Here is a 24,648-nt window from a genome sequence, read left to right as displayed (position 1 = left end):
AAGAGAAGGATGACTCTAAATCACTGGAAACTCTTATCAACAAAGAAGGTACAATCTACATAACAAACCTTACCCTTGCTCACTGTGCTTTTCCTGAACACCTCTCTACAACCTGGCTTTCCCTACACCCTTCTGTCTTTGTTTCAGTTGAAGATGGTATTTATGCCTGAACTCAAAGCCACCTCTTGGAGAATTATTCATTCCGTGGGTATCTCCCAGGTATACAGGAAGTATACCCGTTAATAAACTTCCATTTACCTCTTGTTAATCTGTCTTTTAATACAGGGGTTCATCTCAACTAAGAACTATGAAGCATAGACAGAAAATGATTTTTTCCTCCCCTATAAAGCCCTGATATCTGGGCTTTATATCAAAATACTTCTGGGAAAAACAGAGAGATGGGACAGATGAAGCAAGTGTACAAAAGGATTATACTGTTCAATATCAGTGAGTGAAAAATAGGGGCTCATTAAGCTATTCAAATTATTCTCTATCTTGACATGTGTTTTAAACATTTATAATAATAGTAAAACTAAAACTTAAAAAAAAAAAACAAAAAAAAAAACCTTTTCCATTGTCTTTCATTCTTCTCTACCAGTTTTGCATTCCTATAACTTCACTCTTGATTTTACAACTATGTTTTAGTTCTAAATGGCTCATGAGAGGTTTAAATCTTAAATATTTCTCCTGGAAAATGAAACTAATCACTTTATTACTACCTCTATTTCCAACTCTCTCCCTTAATTTCTAAAAGCAAACATATACTTTTCAGAAGGCCTAAGGAGTTAGGTGTCAATGACTCTAATCCAAAGATTCACTATGCAATAGATTTAACAGAAAATAGTGAGAAGAATAGGTAACTACTTTAAAAGACAGAAAAGAAATACAACAAGGATAATGCCTACATGGCTACTTATTAACAGAACAAAAACTCTACAAAGGAAATCTCTAAGTCATTTCGGCATTCCTTATTGTCTATATATGTATGTTTCTTGAATTCTCTTTTGAACTAGTTGTAACATATTACAGTTTCCCTCATTAATGAGTTAAATAAAATCTCAGAGATGTGTTCATTTTATATTTGAATGATTCATGATTTCACCTTTTAAAAAAATTATTGTTTAATTCATTTAATTTCCTTTCACAAACACTGCAATGGAAATTGGAATCTGACTAGTTTTTGAAGTGTTCTAAAGTAAATAGGTATAAATAACTGAAGTAAATAATTTAAAGTAAATAAACATAAAAAATTAAAAATTAAGGCCACCTTGACATAGGGCAATTATCCTCTGGAATGATAAAATAATTAGGAAAGGTTTTCAAACAAACCTATAAAAACATTTGATAATCAACTACTCCTAAATATGAACATGATTAAAATCCTATCATTTGCAACAGTATGGATAAATCTGGAGGACATTATGCTAAGTGAAATGAGCCAGGTACAGAAAGAAAAATACTATATGGTCTCAATTACATGTGGAATCTAAAAAAGTCCAACTCAGAGAAATTGTAAGTAGAATAATGATTACCACAGGCTGGGGATTGGAGAGTAGGAATGGGGAGGTGTTGGTCAAAAAGTATGAAGCTTTGCCAGCCTGGGCAACACAGCAAGGCCACATCTCTACAAAAAAAAAAAAGGCCAGGCATTGTGGCACATTACTGTAGTCCTAGCTACTCTGGAGAGTTGAAGTGGGAGAACTGCTTTAGCCCAAGAGTTCAAAGCTGCAGTGAGCTACAATCGCACCACTGCACTCCAGCCCAGGGAACAAAGCCAGACTCCAGATAGATAGCTAGCTAGCTAGCTAGATAGACAGACAGATAAGATAGATAGATACTAAAAAGTACAGTTTCAGTTAGGAAAAGTAGTTTCTGGAGATCTGCTATACAGCGCTGTTACTATAGTTAATAAAAATGTACTGTATATTTGAAAATTGCTAAGAGAATAGATTTTAAACATTCTTGCCACAAAAAATAAATATGTGAGGTGATGAATATATTAGTTGGTTTAATTTAACCATTACACAATGCATACAGATATTGAAACATCACGCTGGACTCCATAAACATATACAATTTAAAAAATTAAAGTAAATAAAAAATAAACACTCGTATTAAAAAAAAAAACTGGCTATACTTATTCCCAGTAACAACTAAAGTATTTACGAAACAACTGCTAATACATATCAGTATTCTGACGGGTATTACATATCAAGTAAAACATCAAATACTTATTCACAAAAAATAAAAGTAAGTTTAAAAAAAAAGAAAAAAATGGAAAAAAATTAATACCAGAGTGTCTTTATGACTGGATTAAAAGCTTCCTTTGAAAACAGAAAGCAAGACATTTCAAGGGGGAAAAAAAATCATCTTTATTTTTTAGCATGTTTTTCTAAAAATATCAATCCTTTCCCCTTTCCCCTCAAAAGCAATTTTTTCTAATAGCCCATTCATTTCAGCCTCAAGTAGATACACATCGCATGCACCATAATGTTTTTTTTTAAGGGTTTAGACAATGTTACTGTCAGGCTTCCTGGCTTTATATGATTCACAGGCCAATTCAATTACAGCAGCTGCTATGATATTTGCCTTTTCCTCAACACTCTTTATGTCAGACAAAATGAAATTCTGTAAGGTGAACAGTGTATGTTTGTACACACTGGCCAACGACATTTCACTTCAATGTTAAACACTCTCATATTTTCTGCTCATGAGATGTATAATATTAATGATTTATTCATTTACTTTGTCCAATTATAAATGTATAAGAGTGATTTACATGAGTTCAAATCCCTGGCTTCCTGAAAGTGTAAAGGATTCAGAATAAAAGGAGATTAATATGAATGCAGCCATCAAGTGATTCTGGTATCTAAAAATTGAATGAAGTCAATTTGATAAAGATTTTTTAAAGTTTCTGAATAAAGCCAGAATTGAAAGCTCTAAAAACATTCAAATATATATCCTATTCAAATTATGATTATAAACATAACCATAAACAATGAGTAAGTTCAAATTAAATATTTTTCCTATACGTTCTATCATTCTCTATACCCTTCACCCAACAAAGAGGGGATGGCGGAGAGAAACAGGGTTCATAAGTGAAGTGGAGAATAAGAAATTCAGTCTAAATATTTTCAGTTTTAAAATAAATCTTTGAAGCAGATTTCTCATATTCACATCTATTCATATTTTATAACAATCTTTATAGAAAAAAGTTAAATAAGGTGTCTCTTTCAAGGACAAATTATAATATACATAAAGTCTGAACAGTCTAACTATAATTTTAAAACTGTCATACTATTAAACATCAACAAATTGAAACATCTCTCTTCATTTTTTCACCCAAGTTGTTATGATAACCAAAATATGTGTAATATGTGTTTAACTGATTATTTCAAGTAAATAAAATTATAACACATCAGCTTATTAACTACAAGTAATAATTGCTATAAACCTGTATTTATCCTTTTTAAATGCTAATGGATCACAAGATCATATTTAACTAGGCAATTTATACATGATTTATCTTGAAATTCACATTTAAAAAAGCAAAGATTTGCTTTTTTTTCTAATGTGATGTGTTATCTTGACTTAAAAACAAAGCAAGAAAGGAACTAATCTATTTTCTGAACAATATACTATGGTAAAATGATCCAAAATTATATTACGGTACTGCTTTGCAGGAGTTGTAGATCACATTGTTTTCAAACATAAGTGACCTTGTCACTCCTCCAGTCCTCTGCTCAAATCCCTCCACTAGTGTCCCATCTCTGTGAACAAAAGCCAAAGGCCCACGCCCTCCTCCTTCCCTTGCTCACCCCATTCCACCCACACTGGTTTTCTTGTTGTTGCTCCTGCCCCACGGCCTTGTACCCTTCCCCAAGACAGCCACAAGCCTGGCTCTTTCACTTATTTCAAGACTGTGTTCAAGTATCAGCTTCTCAATGAAACCTTCTTTGATTGCTGAATGACCCCATTTTACACTGCTATTCCTGCACCCCTCCCATCTCTGCTCAAACATAACTGTCTGCTAAGGACTTATGTGTTCCTCTAAATTCATATTTTGAAGTCCTAACCTCCAGTGTAACTATATTTGGAAATAAAGCCTAAAAGGAGGTAACTAAGGTTTAAAGAGGTCTGAAGGGTGGGGCCCTGATCCAATAGGATTAGTAGTTTTATAAGAAACAATACATTTATAGTAAGAAACAATACATTTTTGTGACGATATGCAAGGGATCCAATAAGAAATAAAAATATGCAATCTTAAATAAGCTAAAGTTTAAAAATCACAATGGTCAAAATTTGTGTTCTAATCACAGAACCACAGAATCCTGCTTTCTTGGTTCTCCTCCTATGAATCTGATCCAACACAGGCTCTGTCTTCCTCCCATCCATTAAATGTGGAAAATATGTAATACTGTTACTTTGATCTTTTTCTCTAATCACTTCCTACATGAACTCATCCATTCTCATTGCTTCAACTATCGCTTCTGTTTAGATGACTCTGAAACTCTGAAATCTTCATCTCTGGCCTGGACTTGTCTGTGCTCTCTAGTGCTGTATTCTCAACTGCCTTTGAGGGGATCATCACTTCACCATACTGCTAGAGATGTCAAAGGACAGGAGCCTTAGGTAGAACATAACATACTCACTAGAGCATGCTACATAAAATATAATTTTAAAACATAGTAGTAAGGCCGGGGGCGGTGGCTCAAGCCTGTAATCCCAGCACTTTGGGAGGCCGAGGCGGGCGGATCACGAGGTCAGGAGATCAAGACCATCCTGGCTAACACGGTGAAACCCCGTCTCTACTAAAAAAATACAAAAAACTAGCTGGGCGAGGTGGCAGGCGCCTGTAGTCCCAGCTACTCCGGAGGCTGAGGCAGGAGAATGGCGTGAACGTGTGAACGTGGGAGGCAGAGCTTGCAGTGAGCTGAGATCGTGCCACTGCACTCCAGCCTGGGCGACAGAGCAAGACTCCGTCTCAAAAATAAATAAATAAACAAACAAATAAATAAATAAATAAAATGTAGTAGTAGTATATAGACTCACATAATTCTATACACTGCCTGAGAAACTGCCTTCTTTCATTACAGAAATTAGACTACGATAATAGGGAATTCCAATCTTTGAGTTATGACTGTGTATTCTAATTAACAATATACCCTTGTACTATCAGTTTCACTTCAACCACTGAGTCATTCCCAATATTGCAATAGAGTTTTATTACTTTCAAATTGAATTTAATCACTTGGGGTGGGGAATATAAGAAATTATATGAGGTTTTCAAATTAAGTTTCTGAACTACGATAGTTTATTTTTAGAAGAAAAATGTGTCATGTCTTTGTCTTCATCATTGGCTCCCAAATAACATTTGTTTCTCTAGCCATTTTTCTTCCTACTCATTAATCAATTCATTATTATTTTAAAGACTTCTCTAAAGCACAGTTTTCACCTCTCTGAAGATGCTCAGTAATTTGATGATGAAATGACAACTCAAAATTTAGGAAAGTCTTCACATGAAAAGTTGGCTAACAGAATTTATTATCTAATTAAACAAACCACATATTTTTAGAATTTCATTGAGCAAAAATACAAAGAAAAAATCCAAGAGAAAATCATACTGTTATTATTGCTTTAGAGCCAGGCCCAGGCCTCCCAGGTGCAATCAAGTCCCGGGGGCCTTGGATAGCATGAAGGACCTTATAGTCAGTGATCCTCAGTACAAGTCAGTTACTGATGAAATACATAATGTCCCATGCCTTTAAGTGCCTTTTTAAGAGGAATAATTTCTACATATTATATCAGGTAAATTTCACTGCTACTTCTTTCTCAAATATTTTTTATTCAAATTAAGGATATAAATGACATCTAGTTAAGATAGGTGCTGATATAGACTGAATGTTTGTGTCCCACCAAAATTTGTATGTTGGAATTCCAACTCCCAGTGTAATGGTATCAGGAGGTAAGGGCCTTTGGGAGGTGATTGTCATAAGGGTGGAGCCCTCATGAATGGGTTCGCACCCTTATAAAAGAAGCTATTGAGAACTCCTTTGCCCCTTCTACCATGTGAGGTTACAAGAAGATGGCTGTTTATGAGCTGGGAAGTGGGCCCTCACCAGACACCAAATCTGCTGGAAATTGGATCTAAGACTTCACAGCCTTCCAAACTGTGAGAAGTAAGTTTCTGTTGTTTATAAGCCACCCAATCTATGATATTTTGTTATAGCAACCTGAACAAACTAAAATAGGTGTTAAGAAGTCATGCTTGGCTGTCCTCAATGCTCACAAAAGGCACAAAGTATGCCTAAACTACCAACAAATCCTGTCATTACTCCTTTCAAAATATATCTAGAATCTGACTGATTCTCTCCCCCATTTTCTGCTACCAGATACCTTGGTCCAAGCCACCATCATCTCCTACCAGGATTACAAGTCTCCTAAATAATCTCCCTGCCTACTAGTCTACTCTCTACATAATAATGCCAGTGATCACAATAAAACATGAGTCAAATCAAGTCATTCCTCTGCTCAATATCCTCAACTAGCTTCACCTATCACTTAAAGTGAAAGACAAGTCCTTAAAATGGCTTAGAAGATCCTTCATGGTCTGGTCCCCCTTCACCTCATCTTGAACTGTTCTTCCCCTCCCTTACTCCATTCAGCCCCAATGTCTTCCTTGCTATCCCCTGAACACATCAAACACACGTTCACTTTAGGTTCTCTGCATCAGCTGCTTCCTCAGCCTGAAAGGCTCTCTCTCCCTCCAGACAGCTAGAGGACTTGCTCCCGTGCTTCCTTCCAGATTCTGATTAGTGAGGCCTTCCTTGACAACAGAACATAGACTAGTACCCCTTCTCTGCTGCCCGCCCCTCTCTAATACCTTTAACCTGCTTTATTTTTTCCCAAAGTGCTTATTATTGCTAGGTATACTACATGTTTGTTTCTTATTTGCATTACCTAACTAGAATGTTAACTCCAAGAGAACAGACTGTTTTGTTCCTTGCTCATTCCCCAGCAATAGAATACAGAATAGATTATCAATAAGTATCAATAAATATTGATCAAATGAATGAATGAATAAATCTTGCACTAGTTTCTTATCCCAAACCAGATGCAGATTCATCTGCCTTCAAACTGCATACCACTCTTTTTTTATTTTTCTTATGATAAATCATATCCTTGTATTAATAATCATTATGTATCTTAGCATCCTGTAAATATCAAGAACCATATCTTATTCCTCTTTGTATCCCCCACATCTAGCATCATTTCTTTCTTTTAAGAGGTACTCAGTATTTGTTGGGCTGAGTTTGAAGTAATACTGAAAGATAACTTTTTTTTTTTTTTTTTTTTTGAGACAGAATCTCACTCTATCGCCCAGACTGGAGCACAGTGGAGCAATCTCGGCTCACTGCAACCTCCGCCTCCGGGGTTCAAGCGATTCTCCTGCCTCAGTCTCCCAAGTAGCTGGGACTACAAGCACATGCCACCACACCGGGCTAATTTTTGTATTTTTAGTAGAGATGGAGTTTCACCCTGTTGGCCAGGCTGGTCTCGAACTCCTGACCTCAGGTGATCCACCCACCTCAGCCTCCCAAAGTGCTGGGATTACAGGTATGAGAAAGATACTTCTATAATACACCTGGATCTATTGTGCTATGCTTTAGTGCGTGGCCCAGTACCAATTCTTAAATTGCTAAAAAATGTTCTGCTTTCATAACAAGCCACCAAATTTAACACAAGTGAGATAGAAGAGAGCGTGTAACCTGCCTCAGAGATGCCTAACATCCATTTTGTCCTGATATGGAAACCATAAAAACATTTTGAATGATGTCAACAAGTCAAAAGATTTTCAGAGGATACTGAAAACTACTTGGCAGAAAGCCACCTCAGCTTGACCCACTTATGAATTCTACAAAAAGAAAAGCCAGAGAACAAATGCTTCACTCTTCATAAAGAAATAAATAACCAGAAACAAACTAACATGAAGATTTTTTTTCCTAAAAAAACAAATTCCAGCATCACTACTACAATTAATATCCATTTGACCCAAAACTTTTGTACAGCTCATTAACTGGATATTTTTAACAAAAAACTTAAATCACCAAGGAAAGATTAAATTATCATCAACATGTTTAAAAAACTTAATATGCCTTGAGTTTTAAACTTTCATCAACTCAGTTAAAATTCAAGTCTCATACTAAAGGAGTTAAATCTTCATTATTAAGAAAAGTGAACCATACACAGCAATTTATTCTCCAAGACTTGTGGACAAGTAGAATTTTGCTTTTCAGTCAAATTCTTTGACAACTGATAATCCATAACTATAGTAATAAAAATAGTTAATAGGCTAGAACTCTCTTTTACCAGGCAGAAGGGACAGCATTAAAAATAAATGATACAGTAAAAACAATGTCCCGCCTGCTACAGTGTCAGCTCACCTGAGGTATAAGTCTATCCAGATGTTCAACTCGATTGCCATGAGAAGGGTGTGTAGATGACCATTCTGGCATCTTGGGTAGGCCATGCAGGCTATCGACAAACTCCATTTGCTGCCAAAACACTGAACTGGCTCTTATGTCTACACAAGCCTAAAACCAAAATTAGTAAAACCACACAATGAGCTCAGTTTTGAGGATTTTTTTTAAAAAATACAACTTTATGTCACTACATGCTTTAAAGTCATTTTCTATGATTATTTTAATAAAAGTAAAACATGCCCATTGCTTAGAAAAAGACCCACCTCAAACAACATGGTATCACAGTACTGAAGTAACAGAATGCCTGCCCTTCCCATATACAACATTCACAATAACCCCACTAACCAAAGATAGCTCACTATTTTCAGTATGATGAATATTAAGAACATGTATTAAGGGTAAAATCTTTTACACAAATTAAAAATTTTGTTTTCATAAAAATAAAGTTTTAAAATATAATGTGTTATTAAACTGCATTAAAGGAACTTTACTTCTATGCCACTAGAACAATCAGAAAAAAACTTCAAATAAACATAAAGAGAAGACATTTTTATTGTGCACATCAATTTACCCACTTTTCTCAATGTATATGGAGGATATATTTAATTCATATTATACCTTATAAAACACAGTACCTTATAAAAGTATAATATAAAAGTACATTAGTGCTTTTTAAAAGAATATATATAGATATTGTGTATGTGTATGCACAATTCCATCATACACTCATATACATACTTATACATATATACCTGTATATGCACAGAACATCTCTGAAAAGCTATTTAAGAAATTGTTAACAGTAGCTACCCTAAGAATGTATCTGAGGTATCCGATAATGGAGAGGGAGCAGGACTTTTATTTCTGAACTATATTATAATACATTACTTTATAATTAAAATTATTTTTAAATCCTCCATAAGGTGGATTATTAATAAATATTTTATTAATTTGTTCAATTTATTCACATTTCTTAACTCATTCTTTCTATAATAAGTAACTGGAAAAGAAGTGATTATATTTCCCAACCATTTTACTTTTGATTAAAACTAAGAAAAAAGATATATACTATACTGACTAAAATGTACTTTCAAAAAGGTTTATAATAGTGTAATTGTGAAACCCCAAAAGGCAAATATATTAATAGAACACAGCATGCTAGTCAATATCCATGCTACATCATTTCTTAACAAATACCATTAAAACATTTCCAAATGTTAGCAAAATAAAAAATTTTAAATTCAAGTAAATCTTAATATTTAAAGAAATATAATTCCTTAAGATCTCCGAGTATTTTAAGTTGAAAAGAATTCAAGGTACTTTACACACTACTGCACAGATATGGATATACATGTTTATATGTATATAAACAGGAATATACAAGATAAATGTATATAACAAACATAAACATGATTCATGTTTATACACATATACTTATCTATATATGCAAGATGTGTGTGTGCTTATGTGTAAAATACATATGTAACATATATATCTCTGCAGAAATAATTATTTGATGCTGAATTAGAAACACCCACAGGAATATGCCCCTCAATAGGTAATCACATTCACAATAAAAATAAAAGCTGAGATTAACAAGTATTCTTCTAAAATAATTCATAAAAACATAAAATGACTTGAAAGAATTCTAACAAACAAAAAACCCCTCTGAAAACTGGAAGATAAACATTTGAATGGACTATAAATTCGTGAATTATCTAACATGAAGTTTGTCTGATATACAAACCAAAAGCATACTTACCTAATATTTTTAGCCTAAAACTGTTAATCAAAAGACAAAATATTTCCCTATTCAATCTCTAAGTAACACAGCTGAAGGGAATCTTTAAAGCAATATTTGATATGCAGAAATAGAAAAAGAAATTAATTATCCCAACAGACTAGAAAGTATTCCAAACTAAAAGTATTAAAAAGGGACTTGAGATATCTACTTTAATGTTAAGATAAGAGTGTTGAGTTTATCTGTACTTCTCAAACCCAGTTCAAAGACCCACTAAAGTCAGATAATTTTGTTTCCAAAATTAGTATTTTATTCACATTTTTCCAATTTAGGAAAAATAAGTAACAGGGTGACATCAGCAAGACAGAAGAATAGGATGCCCTCAACCCTCCTTCCCTACATGAACACACTGATTCAACAATAACATACAAATTGCCTTCGTGAGAAATCCTGAAACTAAAGGTGCAATGCTTCTGCACCAGCACAAATACGAAATGAACCATATCAAACCTGGTAGAAAACCGGAGACACCTTCTTGCCATAATCTGCAAGAGCAATTACGTACCCCCAATACAGCGCACCATATGATCATAAGAACACCTGCAGCTCCCCACCACTCCTTGGGGAAGGAAAAAGTTGGCTTGTGTATCTAACATTCCAACTTTTTTAAGAGCTGCCCTAGGAACTGGCTTCTGTCTTGCCAGCCTTGTAGCACTGATGGAATCTAGAACACTCTAGATGTCTAGGGGCCAGTGATAATGCAACAGAAGTTTGAGCAAGCATATAGGCAGTTGCCATGACCACTACCTGAAGCTCAGCACGAAATGAGTTGAAAAAAACTCCAGAGCCCAGTTTCTCCTGGGGCAGGGCTTGGGGGAAGAGGTAGATCATGTGTCCAACATTCTAACATTTCTGAGGGCTGTCCAAGGGACTGACTTCTGTCTCATCTGTCTTGTAGCACTGCTAGAACCCAGCATATGGACCAGATGAACCAGATAGGACCCTAGACGCCTAGGCACCACTAAGAACAAAGACAGCAGTTTGGATTAGCATGAAGGTTTGAGAGGTTCTCGGAATCTCTGCTGTGCTGACTGATGAAGATCTTCTCCTGTACAACGACAGTCGGTAAAGGCTAAGAGGTTGCTGCTTTTTCCTAATGTGTAGATATCAACAATAAGAGTGAACAAAATAAACAGAGAAATATGTACCAAAGGATCCAGATAAATCTTCAGAAACCGACCCTAATGAAAGGGAAATATATTATTTATCTAACAAGATAATTCAAAATAACCATCATAAAGACACTCAATGAGGTCAGAACAATGCATGAACAAAGTGAGAATTTCAACAAAGACTCAGAAAATGTAAAAAAGTACTAAACAGAAATTCTGAAGCACACTCCCAAACTACACACTCCTGAACAGCCTATGGGTCAAGGAAAAAAAACAAAAAGAAAATGATTTTGAGATTGAAAATGAAAATACAATATAACAAACCTGATGGGATACAGCAAAAGCAGTTCTAAGAGTATAGTTTATAGTGATAAACACCTACATTTAAAAAAAAAGAAGAGGGGCCGGGTGCGGTGGCTCAAGCCTGTAATCCCAGCACTTTGGGAGGCCGAGACGGGCGGATCACGAGGTCAGGAGATCGAGACCATCCTGGCTAACACGGTGAAACCCCGTCTCTACTAAAAAAATACAAAAAACTAGCCGGGCGAGGTGGCGGGCGCCTGTAGTCCCAGCTACTCGGGAGGCTGAGGCAGAAGAATGGCGTAAACCCGGGAGGCGGAGCTTGCAGTGAGCTGAGATCGGGCCACTGCACTCCAGCCCTGGCGACAGAGCAAGACTCCGTCTCAAAAAAAAAAGAAGAAAGCAAGCAAATAAACAAACTAACTTTATACCTGTAGATCTAAAAAAAAAAAAAAAAAAAAAAAAGAAGAACTAAACCCCAAGGTTTGCAGAAGGAAGGAAATAATAAAGATTAGAGCATAAATAAAGAAAACAGAGAATTAAAAAAAATAGAAAAAAACTAAAACTAAGAGCTTTTGGGGGAAAGATTTACAAAATTGACAAGTCTTTAGAGTAATTAAGAAAAAAAAGACTTAAATGAACAAAATCAGAAATGAAAGAGGACACATTACAACATACCATTGTAACTTATACTATACAAAGGATCATAAGAGACTACTCTGAACAATTATATGCCCACAAATTGGATAAGCTAGAAGAAATGGATAAACTCCAAGAAATATATAACCCACTAAGATTGAATAAAAAAGAAATAGGAAATATGAACAAATCTATAACTAATGAGATTGAATCAATAATAAAAAACTTCCCAACAAAGAAAACCCCAGAACCAGAACCAGATGACCTCACTGGTGAATGCTACCAAAAACATTTAAAGAATTAATGTCAATAACTCTCAAAGTCTTCAAAAAAATTGAGGAGGGAACACTTCCAAACTCATTTTATGAGGCCAGCATTACCCTGATACTTATGCCAAAGACACTACAAAAAAAAAAAAAAAAAAAAAAAAAAATTACAGGCCAATATCCCTGATGAACATAAATGCAAAAATTCTGAACAAAATACTAGCAAACCAAATTCAAAAGCATATTAAAAGGATCACACCTCATGACCAAGGAGGATTTACTCCTGGTAATCAAGAATGGTTCAACATACAAAAATCAATTAATGTGATATACCACATTAACAGAATTAAAAAACACGTGATCATCTCAACAGATGCAGAAAAAGCACTTGACAAAATTAAACATCCTTTCATGATAAAAACTCTCAAACACTAGAGATTGAAAAAAATTATCTCAACATAATTATAGCTATATATGAAAAGTCCACAGCTAGCATCACACTTCATAGTGAAAAACAAAAATTTTTTCCTCTAAGTCCAGGAACAAGGCAAGAATGCCCAATCTTGCCACTTCTGTTCAATATAGCACTGGAAGTCCTAGCCAGGGCAATTAGGCAAGAGAAAGAAATAAAAGGCATTTAAATCAGAAAGAAAGAAGTAAAACGATTTCTGGATAATATGATCTTATAAGTAGAAAACTAAAGACTCCACACACACACACACAAAAAACAACTCGTTAGAACTAATAAATAAATTCAGTAAAATTAGGATAGAAAAATCAGCATACAAAAATCAGTTATGTTCTATGCACTAACAACAAACTATCTAACCAGGAAATTAAGAAACAATTCCACTTACAGGAACATTAAAAAGAATAAAATACTTATTAAACCAAACTAAGGAGGTGCAAGCCTTGTACACTAAAAAGTATTTTTAAAAAACTGATGAAAGAAATTAAAGACAACTCAAATAAATGGAAAGACATCCCATGTTCATGGATTGTAAGACTTAATATTGTTAAAATATCCATACCACCCAAGGTGGTCTACAGATTCAATGAGATCTCTATGGAAATCCCATTGGCACTTTCTTATAGAAACAGGAAAAAAAAATCCTAAAATTCATATGGAACCACAACTAACCCCAAATCACCAAAGCAATCTTGAAAAAGAGTAAGACTAGAGGCATCATGCTTCCTGATTTCAAAATATATTACAAAGCTACAGTAATTAAAACAGTATAGTATTAGCATAAAGATAATCATTCAATGAATGGAACAGAATAGAGAGCCCAAAATTAAGCCCACACAAATACAGATCTTTGATGAGGGTACCAAAAATATACAATGGGAGGCCAGGCATGGTGGCTCATATCTGTGATCCCAGCAGTTTGGGAGGCTGAGGCACATGGATTGCTTGAGACCAGGAGTCCAAGACCAACCTGGGCAACATGGTGAAACCATCTCTACAAAAAATTAGGCAGGTGTGATGGTACACGCCTGTGGACCAAGAGGCTTAGATGGGAGGATCACCTGAGCCTGGAGAGTCAAGGCTAGAGTAAGCTGTGATCACGTCACTGCACTCTAGCCTGGGTGACAGAGCAAGATCCTGTCTCAAAAGCAAACACACACACACACACACACACACACACACACACACACACACACAAACCCCACAATGAGGAAAGAGCAATCTCTTCAACAAATGGTGCTAGAAAAACTGAATATCCACATGCAAAAGAATTAAACTGGACCCTTATCTTACACTACACACAAAATCCAACTAAAACTGGATTAAAGATTTAAATGTAAGACCTAAAACTATAAAACTCCTAGAAGAAAATATAAGGGAAAAGTTTCATGACTTTGATGTTGGCAATGATTTTGTGAATATGATACCAAAAGTACAGGAAATGAAAGGCAAAAATAGACAAGTGGAACTACCAAAAAGCTCTGCACAGCAAAGGAAACAGAGTGAAAGGCAATCTATGGAATGGGAAAAACCATTTGTATACCAAATATCTGATAAACAGTTAATTTCTAAAATATATAAGGAATTTCTACAACTCAGTATCGAAAAAACAAAAAACCCAATTCAAAAAAATGGGCAAAGGACCTCAACAGACATTTCTTCAAAAAAGACATTCAAAAGTAGGTAACAGGTATTAGAAAAAATGTTCAATATCACTAATCACCAGGGAAACGCAAACCGAAATCACAATGAAATATCACCTTACACCTGTTAGGATATCTATTATTAAAAAAACAAGAGAGATAAGTGTTGGCAAGGATGTGAAGAAACTGGAACTCTTGTACACTGTCAGTGAGAATATAAAATGGTGTGGCCTTTATGAAAAACAGTATGAAGATTACTCAAAACATTTTTAAAAAGAACTAACATTATGATTCAGCAATCCCACTTCTGGATATTTATCCAAGAGTTGAAATAAGGATCTCAAAGGGATTTGCACTCCACATTCATTGCAGCATTATTTGCAATAGCCAAGAAGTGGAAACAACCTGAATGTTCCTCAACGAATGAACAGATTAAGAAAATGTGGTATAAACATACATCAAAATATTATGTGGCCTTAAAAAAGGAAATCCTGTCATATGCAACAATATGGATAAACCTTGAGGACATTAAGCTAAGTGAAATAAGCCAGTCACAAATGGACAAATACTATATGATTCCACTTAGATGTGGTATGTATCTAAAGTAGCAAGCTTGTAGAAGTAGAGAAAAGAATAGTGTTTGTCAGGGAATGGAATTAGGAGGAAATGAGGAGTTGCTATTCAATGGATATAAAGTCTCAGTTATGCAAAATGAATAAGATCTAGAGATCTGATATACAACATGTGCCTATAGTTAAGTATGTATTGTACAATTAAAAAGTTAAGAGGGTAGGTCTCATGTTAAATGTACTTACTAAAAAAGAGAAAAAATGTAACAAGGATAGACCAAAATAAAGATATTTTAATAATAAATAGTTTATCACAAGTCTAACTCATCTGCTTCAAGAAAATTATTGAAGATAACTAACAACTTATTAAGCAACTGATACAGTTTGGCTGTGTCCCCACCCAAATCTCATCAACAACTGTAATCCAAATTTTAATTCCCATGTGTCGAGGGAGGGACCTGGTAGGAGGTGACTGGATCATGAGAGCAGTTTCCCCGTGCTGTTCTCGTGATACTGAGTGAGTTCTCATGGGATCTGATGATTTTATAAGGCAGTTTTCCCTGCTCTTACATACTCTCTCTCTCCTGCCACCATGTAAGACGTACCTGCTTCCCCTTCCACTATGATTGTAAGTTTCCTGAGGCCTCCCCAGCCATGCAGAACTGTGAGTCAATTAAACCTCTTTCCTTTATAAATTACCCAGTTTGGGATATTTCTTTACAGCACTGTGAAAATGGACTAATACAGCAACTAATTCGGTCTAACTCATCGCTTCAATAATATTATTGAACTTAACTAAGTAACTTATTAAGCAACTGGAAGTACACAAAGAATTAGACTCTAGGTAACCTTTCCCTCTTAAAACACAACTAATAATGGCTACCACTGGCCAGAGAAATGTAAGAAAGTATGTCTCAGTGAAATACTTTGGTCCTAGAACATTTTTTGAGACAGTAAACTATGATAATGGAAAGACTACAGGTTTTAGAACCAGAAATATCTGGGTTCAAAATACTAATTATTTATTAACAGTCATTTATATGACACCACATACCAGGCACTGTTTTAAGTGTATTACAAATATTAACACATTATATTAACTCACATAATCCTCATAATAACCTCATGAGGTAAATACTGGTAGGACCCTCACTTTACACATTAGATGAAGAAACCAAGATCCATGGTGACTACATAATTTGACAAAGCTCAAACAGCTAGTAAGTGACAGAGCCATAATTTGAAACCAAGTAGTCTGGTGACAGAGTTTTTGTCCCTAGGTCAATAATTTAGTCTCTAGGAGTCTCAGATTCATCTGTAAAACTAAATTAAAGCAGTGAAGTATCAAGTTAAAATGTGATAATTCTTGCAAAGCAGCCCGTCTAAGGCTCAGAACATAGTGGACACTATTTTTACCCTTCCTTTCCCCTGGTGAGCAACCAGAGGCCTATGGTAATTGCAAGATGCTATGTTTGGTCCTAAGTGATGATGTCATGAATTTACAAGAAGGTTCTAGTACAATCCAGAGAATATAAATGTATATGAATATGCATTAATGAACATATTGAAAAAGAATTTGCTACTATTAAATTATAAACTCAGTGGGATATATTCATAAAGAATACAGTAGTATAAAAATTATTCTTATAATTTCACCATTTCCCAATGCCAAAACAATACTAGAGAAATATGTATAAATAGATCTAGCCCAAGTAAAAGCCTCTGTACCGTTACCTGTAGCCAACGTTTTCACTAGAAATGCAAAGATGAAAAGTATCTCTGAATTTTGCTGTCTGTATTCACTAAGCGCTCCAACAAAGCTCCTCTTAGCCATCACCCCCTTCCAAAGGTAAATCCTGACACTGAATGAATCTGAACCTTTTTTTAGGAAACCATTAACACCCTACACTTGTCCCAGTCATTGACACCCTACACTTGTCCCAGTCATTGTAGCATCCTCTCCTGTATTCCACATAGACATGTGATAGGTAAAATAATCATCTGAGACAACACTACAAAGGATTGTGGCCAGGGGAGTTGGGCTCCTACAGCTAGCAAAATACACTGAGGCTGTTATAAGATTTAAAGGGACCAAAACAGATATAAAAATGATCATTATTTTAGAGGCAATACTGCAGAAAACCAAAACTGTTTCCAGCAGGCAAATATAAGATGGAAAGCTCCCTTTCAGAAACTAATCTATCTCCACTTCGGGAGGCGGAAACCTTACTGTCTGTGAGAGCTTTGCCAAGTTACTTAACTCCGCCATCCCTCAGGTTTACCCATACCTCACAGGATTGTTATGAAGATCAAAAGAATGAACACATGTAATACACTCAGGACAGTGCCCAATACATTAAGAATGTTATTGAAGCCGGGCGTGGTGCCTCACGCCTGTAATCCCAGCACTTTGGGAGGCCGAGGCGGGCGGATCACGAGGTCAGAAAATCGAGACCATCCTGGCTAACATGGTGAAACGCTGTCTCTACTAAAAACACAAAAAATTAGCCACGCATGGTGGCGGGCGCCTGTAGTCTCAGCTACTCGGGAGGCTGAGGCAGGAGAATAGCCTAAACCCGGGAGGCGGAGCTTGCAGTGAGCCCAGATCGCGCCACTGCACATCGCGCCACTGCACTCCAGCCTGGGCTACACAGCAAGACTCCGTCTCAAAAAAATAAATAAAATAAAATAAAATGTTATTGATTATTATACACTACCATCATTATTGTCATCATCTACCAGAAACTAGTTCATTTCAGTCTCACATACTTCCATAGGTTCATCATTTTCCAATATTGCTGATGGCAGCACTTCTTAAAGCTCATTTTATTTTGTAACCCACTTATTCTCTAAACAACATTTTTCTAGTCAATAATTTAAAATTGCTCTTTTCCAACTAAATGCAACATAATCTTGAGGTAATTTCAGCTAAGCCATTCGCAGTATTTGCCAATCCCTCACACTAAGAGAAAATTTATCAAAAATACTTCATGTGCTCCAACATAGAAATGAAAGACATATGTTGGTCATTTAATCTTGATTTTTTGCCCAAGTTTCTGCATCTTTTGATTGCCAGCATGTCAGTTCACCAATCAATAAATTAAATTTTAATAAATTTTCATGCTACTTTTTCCCCTCTATCTTAGGTAAAGTTTTATCATAAGACTTAACAGCTCAAATCATAGCAATGAAAAATCCGATGAATACACACAAGCCTATCTCATTTATCTAGGTGATAAAATTAAGTTCAAAATAATGTATGCATTATGAAACTCACTTTACAACATACCTATTAAATAAGATGGTCTCCTTACTTACTGATTCTTTTCTTTCTTAAAAGAATCATTAAGCAAAGAACCTAAAACAGTAACCCAAATAAAACACAAAGATAGTCTGCTGTGATGAAAGCTCAGAATACTAAACTGAAAAACAAGAACTAAGGGTCTTCCTACTAACTAGGTATAGGTTATTAGATAAATCACTTCACATCTTTGGACTCTGGTTTTCTTATCTGTAAAATGAGAAGGTAGATTAAATTAGCTCCAATTTTCCTTCCTGCTCTAAAAGTCTATGATTCTACAAGGTACTATTTTAAATAAAGTTTAGAATTTGAAATTTTCTCATTTCTGTGATGAAAAATAGATTTTGCTTATTACCTAATGCCCTCACTAGATGGTGCTATTGGCACAGTTATCTCAGGTTACTTGAAGAAACTAGTAGGCCGTGTTTCCCAAACGGGCCACTTAACAGGCTTTGGGGATTACTCCCAGTGACTGCTTTCCAAGCCACCATAGGATATTTATTATCCCCACTCCCCTCCCATTAAACATCAATAATTCCCCCCACTTCCCCAATAACTGTGACAATCAAAAACAATCATACACAATGTCATCCAAGAAAGCTACCCCATCCCAGTTCAGAACCATCAAAAGAAACTGCTTTCCAAACTTAAGAAATTGTTATGAAAAAATTAAAACTGACAGTTTAGCTGCTTGTCAAAGTTTTAAAAAGTCATTTCCATAATGACTGTAAAGTGTCAAAAGTTCTTTACAGTGACAAATGAGTATTCATATCCCAAAAAATCAAATACTTAACAGGACATCTTTTGTCAGCTGATGACTGAACAGCTTGCTGTTCTATGCTTAATTCACATGTTGGTCCTACCAGTCATTACTAATTCTATATTAATCATTCTGATAATTTATATAATGATAAATTAAATGCCTTCCAAATGAAAAATTAAAAGAACTCCTATAAAAACATAAATATGCACAATAAAATCACCCATAGCCAATAGCAGAGGAGCAGCAGAGAACCCCGGGGAAAGTAGGCTGCCTACTTTGAAAGAGGCTTCATGAGTAACATCATTTTTGTGAATTTTGCATATTGAAATCTCATAAATCCAATGGGACTGCACATGACCAATAAAACCATCTCTCAGAAATAGTTCCCATTAACCAAGCTCACAAGATTGACATAAAATCAGAATGCAAACTTCTTAATTTACAGAGATAACTACAGCTGCCCAAACCAGCAAGAGCACATGCATCTATGTCCTTGGGTCAGCATTTTCTCTCCCTTTTAGGCATGCTACACAGGAAGCCAGGCTATAATCACAAGGTTGCCTAGGAAGGAGAGAATGAGGAAAAGGAGGATTATGTTGACATGATTTGAATGCTACAATGGCAAGAAGTCAAGGGAGCCTGATGCATCAGGGTCCAAAAAAAGGATACAAACCACAACTAAGAATCAAGTCCAGGAGGCGGTTCCAAGATGGCCGAATAGGAACAGCTCCAGTCTACAGCTCCCAGGGCAAGCTAAGCAGAAGATAGGTGATTTCTGCATTTCCAACTGAGGTACCAAGTTCATCTCACTGGGGTTTGTTGGACAGTGGGTGCAGGACAGTGGGTGCAGCGCACTGAGCATGAGCCAAAGCAGGCGAGGCATCGCCTCACCCAGGAAGTGCAAGGGGTCAGGGAATTCCCTTTCCTAGCCAAGCGAAACTGTGACAGACTGCACCTGGAAACTCAGATCATTCCCACCCTAATACTGCGTTTTTGCAAGGATCTTAGCAAAGGGCATACCACGAGATTATATCCTGCGTCTGGCTCAGAGGATCCCACACCCACAGAGCCTGGCTCATTGCTAGCACAGTAGTCTGACATCAAACTGCAAGGCAGCAGCCAGGCTGGGGGAGGGGCGCTCACCATTGCTGAGGCTTGAGTAGGTAAACAAAGTGGCTGGGAAGCTCCAACTGGGTGGAGCCCACCACAGCTCAAGGAGGCCTGCCTGCCTCTGTAGACTCCACCTCTGGGGGCAGGGCATAGCCAAACAAAAGACAGCAGAAACCTCTGCAGACTTAAATGTCTCTGTTTGACAGCTTTCAAGAGAGTAGTGGTTCTCCCAGAACAGAGTTTGAGATCTGAGAACGGACACACTGCCTCCTCAAGTGGGTCCCTGACCCCCAAGTAGCCTAACTGGGAGGTACCCACCAGTAGGGGCAGACTGACACCTCACACGGGCAGGTACCCCTCTGAGATGAAACTTCCAGAGGAATAATCAGGCAGCAACATTTGCTGTTCAGCAATGTTGGCTGTTCTGCAGCCTCTGCTGCTGCTACCCAGGCAAACAGGGTCTGGAGTGGACCTCCAACAAACTCCAACAGACCTGCAGCTGAGGGTCCTGACTGTTCGAAGGAAATCTAACAAACAGAAAGGACATCCACACCAAAACCCCATCTGTATGTCACCATCATCAAAGACCAAAGGTAGATAAAACCACAAAGATGGGGAAAAAACAGAGCAGAAAAGCTGAAAATTCTAAAAATCAGAGCGCCTCTCCCCCTCCAAAGGAACGCAGCTCCTCGCCAGCAACAGAACAAAGCTGAATGGAGAATGACTTTGACAAGTTGAGAGAAGAAGGCTTCAGATGATCAAACTTCTTCAAACTAAAGGATGAAGTTCAAACCCATTGCAAAGAAGCTAAAAACCTTGAAAAAAGATTAGACGAATGGCTAACTAGAATAACCAATGTAGAGAAGTCCTTAAATGACCTGATGGAGCTGAAAACCATGGCACGAGAACTACGTGACGAATGCACAAGCTTCAGTAGCCGATTTGATCAATGGGAAGAAAGGGTATCAGTGATTGAAGATGAAATGAATGAAATGAAGTGAGAAGAGAAGTTTAGAGAAAAAAGAGTAAAAAGAAACGAACAAAGCCTCCAAGAAATATGGGACTACGTGAAAAGACCAAATCTACGTCTGATTGGTGTACCTGAAAGTGACGGGGAAACTGGAACCAAGTAGGAAAACACTCTGCAGGATATTATCCAGGAGAACTTCCCCAAGCTAGCAAGGCAGGCCAACATTCAAATTCGGGAAATACAGAGAACACCACAAAGATACTCCTCGAGAAGAGCAATTCCAAGACACATAATTGTAGATTCACCAAAGTTGAAATGAAGGAAAAAATGTTAAGGGCAGCCAGAGAGAAAGGTCGGATTACCCACAAAGGGAAGCCCATCAGACTAACAGCAGATCTCTCAGCGAAACTCTACCAGCCAGAAGAGAGTGGGGGCCAATATTCAACATTCTTAAAGAAAAGAATTTCAAGGCAGAATTATCATGTCCAGCCAAACTAAGCTTCATAAGTGAAGGAGAAATAAAATCCTTTACAGACAAGCAAATGTTGAGAGATTTTTGTCACCATAAGGCCTGCCCTGTAAGAGCTCCTGAAGGAAGCACTAAACATGGAAACGAACAACTGGTACCAGTCACTGCAAAAGCATGCCAAACTGTAAAGACCATTGATGCTAGGAAGAAACTGCATCAACTAACAAGCAAAATAACCAGCTAACATCATAATGACAGGATCAAATTCACACATAACAATATTAACCTTAAATATAAATGGGCTAAATGCTCCAATTAAAAGACACAGACTGGGAAATTGGATAAAGAGTCAAGACCCATCAGTTTGCTGTATTCAGGAGACCCAGCTCATGTGCAGAGACACACATAGGCTCAAATAAAGGGATGGAGGAAGATCTACCAAGCAAATGGACAACAAAAAAAGGCAGGGGTTGCAATCCTAGTCTCTGATAAAATAGACTTTAAACCAACAAAGATCAACAGAGACAAAGAAGGCCATTACATAATGGTAAAGGGATCATTTCAACAAGAAGAGCTAACTATGCTAAATATATATGCACCCAATACAGGAACACCCAGATTCCTGAAGCAAATCCTTAAGAGACCTACAAAGAGACTCAGACTCCCACACAATAATAACGGGAGACTTTAACACCCCACTGTCAACATTAGATATAGCTCAATGAGACAGAAAGTTAATAAGGATACCCAGGAATTGAACTCAGCTCTGCACCAAGCAGACCTAACAGACATCTACGGAACTCTCCACCCCAAATCAACAGAATATACATTCTTCTAAACACCACATCACACTTATTCCAAAATTGACCACAGAGTTGGAAGCAAACCACTCCTCAGCAAATGGAAAAGAATAGAAATTATAACAAACTGTCTCTCAGACCACAGTGCAATCAAGTAGAACTCAGGATTAAGAAACTCAATCAAAACCACTCAACTACATGGAAACTGAACAACCTGCTCCTGAATGACTAATGGATACATAACGAAATGAAGGCAGAAATAAAGATGTTCTTTGAAACCAATGAGAACAAAGACACAACATACCAGAATCTCTGGGACACATTTAAGGCAGTATGTAGAGGGAAATTTATAGCATTAAATACCCACAAGAGAAAGGAGGAAAGATCTAAAATTGACACCCTAACATCACAATGGAAAGCACTGGAGAAGCAAGAGCAAACACATTCAAAAGCTAAGAGAAGGCAAGAAATAACTAAGATCAGAGCAGAACTGAAGGAAATAGAGACACAAAAAACCCTTCAAAAAAAATCAATGAATCCAGGAGCTGGTTTTTTAAAAAGATCAACAAAACTGATAGACCACTAGCAAGACTAATGAAGAAGAAAAGAGAGAAGAATCAAATAGATGTAACAAAAAAATGATAAAGGGGATATCACCACCGATCCCACAGAAATACAAACTGCCATCAGATAATACTATAAACACCTCTACACAAATAAACTAGAAAATCTAGAAAAAAATGGATAAATTCCTGGACACATACACCCTCCCAAGACTAAACCAGGAAGAAGCTGAATCTCTGAATAGACCAATACCAGGCTCTGAAATTGAGGCAACAATTAATAGCTCACCAACCAAAAAAAGTCCAGGATCAGATGGATTCACAGCCAAATTCAACCAGAGGTACAAGGAGGAGCTGGTACCATTCCTTCTGAAACTATTCCAATCAATAGAAAAAGAGGGAATCTTCCCTAACTCATTTTACGAGGCCAACATCATCCTGATACCAAAGCCTGGCAGAGACACAACAAAAAAAGAGAATTTTAGACCAATATCCCTGATGAACATCGATGCAAAAATCCTCAATAAAATATGGGCAAACCAAATCCGGCAGCACATCAAAAAGCTTATCCACCATGATCAAGTGGGTTTCATCCCTGGGATGGTTCAACATACGCAAATCAATAAACATAATCCAGCATATAAACAGGACCAAAGACAAAAACCACATGATTATCTCAATAGATGCAGAAAAGGCCTTTGACAAAATTCAACAGCCCTTCATGCTAAAAACTCACAATAAATTAGGTATTGATGGGACATACCTCAAAATAATAAGAGCTATTTATGACAAACTCACAGATAAAATCATACTGAATGGGCAAAAACTAGAAGCATTCTCTTTGAAAACTGGCACAAGACAGGGATGCCCTCTCTCACCACTCCTATTCAACACAGTGTTGGAAGTTCTGGCCAGGGCAATCAGGCAGGAGAAAGAAATAAAGGGTATTCAATTAGGAAAAGAGGATGTGAAATTGTCCCTGTTTGCAGATGACATGACTGTATATCTAGAAAACCCCATTGTCTCAACCCAAAATCTCCTTAAGCTGATAAGCAACTACAGCAAAGTCTCAGGATATAAAATCAATGTGCAAAAATCACAAGCATTCTTATACACCAATAACAGACAAACAGAGGGCCAAATCATGAGTGAACTCCCATTCACAATTGCTTCAAAGAGAATAAAACACCTGGGAATTCAACTTACAAGGGATGTGAAGGACCTCAAGGAGAACTACAAACCACTGTTCAATGAAATAAAAGAGGACACAAACAAATGGAAGAACACTCCATGCTCATGGATAGGAAGAATCAATATTGTGAAAATGGCCATACTGTCCAAGGTAATTTATAGATTCAATGCCAGCCCCATTAAGCTACCAATAACTTTC

At 36.7% G+C, this 24,648-nt stretch overlaps 1 protein-coding gene across 8 annotated transcripts in view; it reads right to left on the bottom strand.

Moving 5' to 3' along the window:
• OMA1 (OMA1 zinc metallopeptidase) overlaps positions 1 to 24,648 on the bottom strand; it is a 68,708-nt gene that overhangs the window by 10,724 nt on the left and 33,336 nt on the right. For 7 of the 8 annotated variants that reach the window (XM_023187615.2, XM_023187610.1, XM_023187642.3 and 4 more), the window contains one exon: positions 8,445 to 8,594. In XM_023187615.2, coding sequence (XP_023043383.1) covers positions 8,445 to 8,594 — 150 coding nt within the window. Of the gene's footprint in view, positions 1 to 8,444; positions 8,595 to 24,648 lie in introns of those variants that run through there. The other variant, XR_002725467.1, reaches the window with a different exon arrangement.

The sequence above is a fragment of the Piliocolobus tephrosceles genome, chromosome 1 (genome assembly GCF_002776525.5).
Source record: "Piliocolobus tephrosceles isolate RC106 chromosome 1, ASM277652v3, whole genome shotgun sequence".
Classification (NCBI taxonomy): Eukaryota; Metazoa; Chordata; class Mammalia; order Primates; family Cercopithecidae; genus Piliocolobus; species Piliocolobus tephrosceles.
This window is presented reverse-complemented; position numbering and strand designations above follow the sequence as displayed.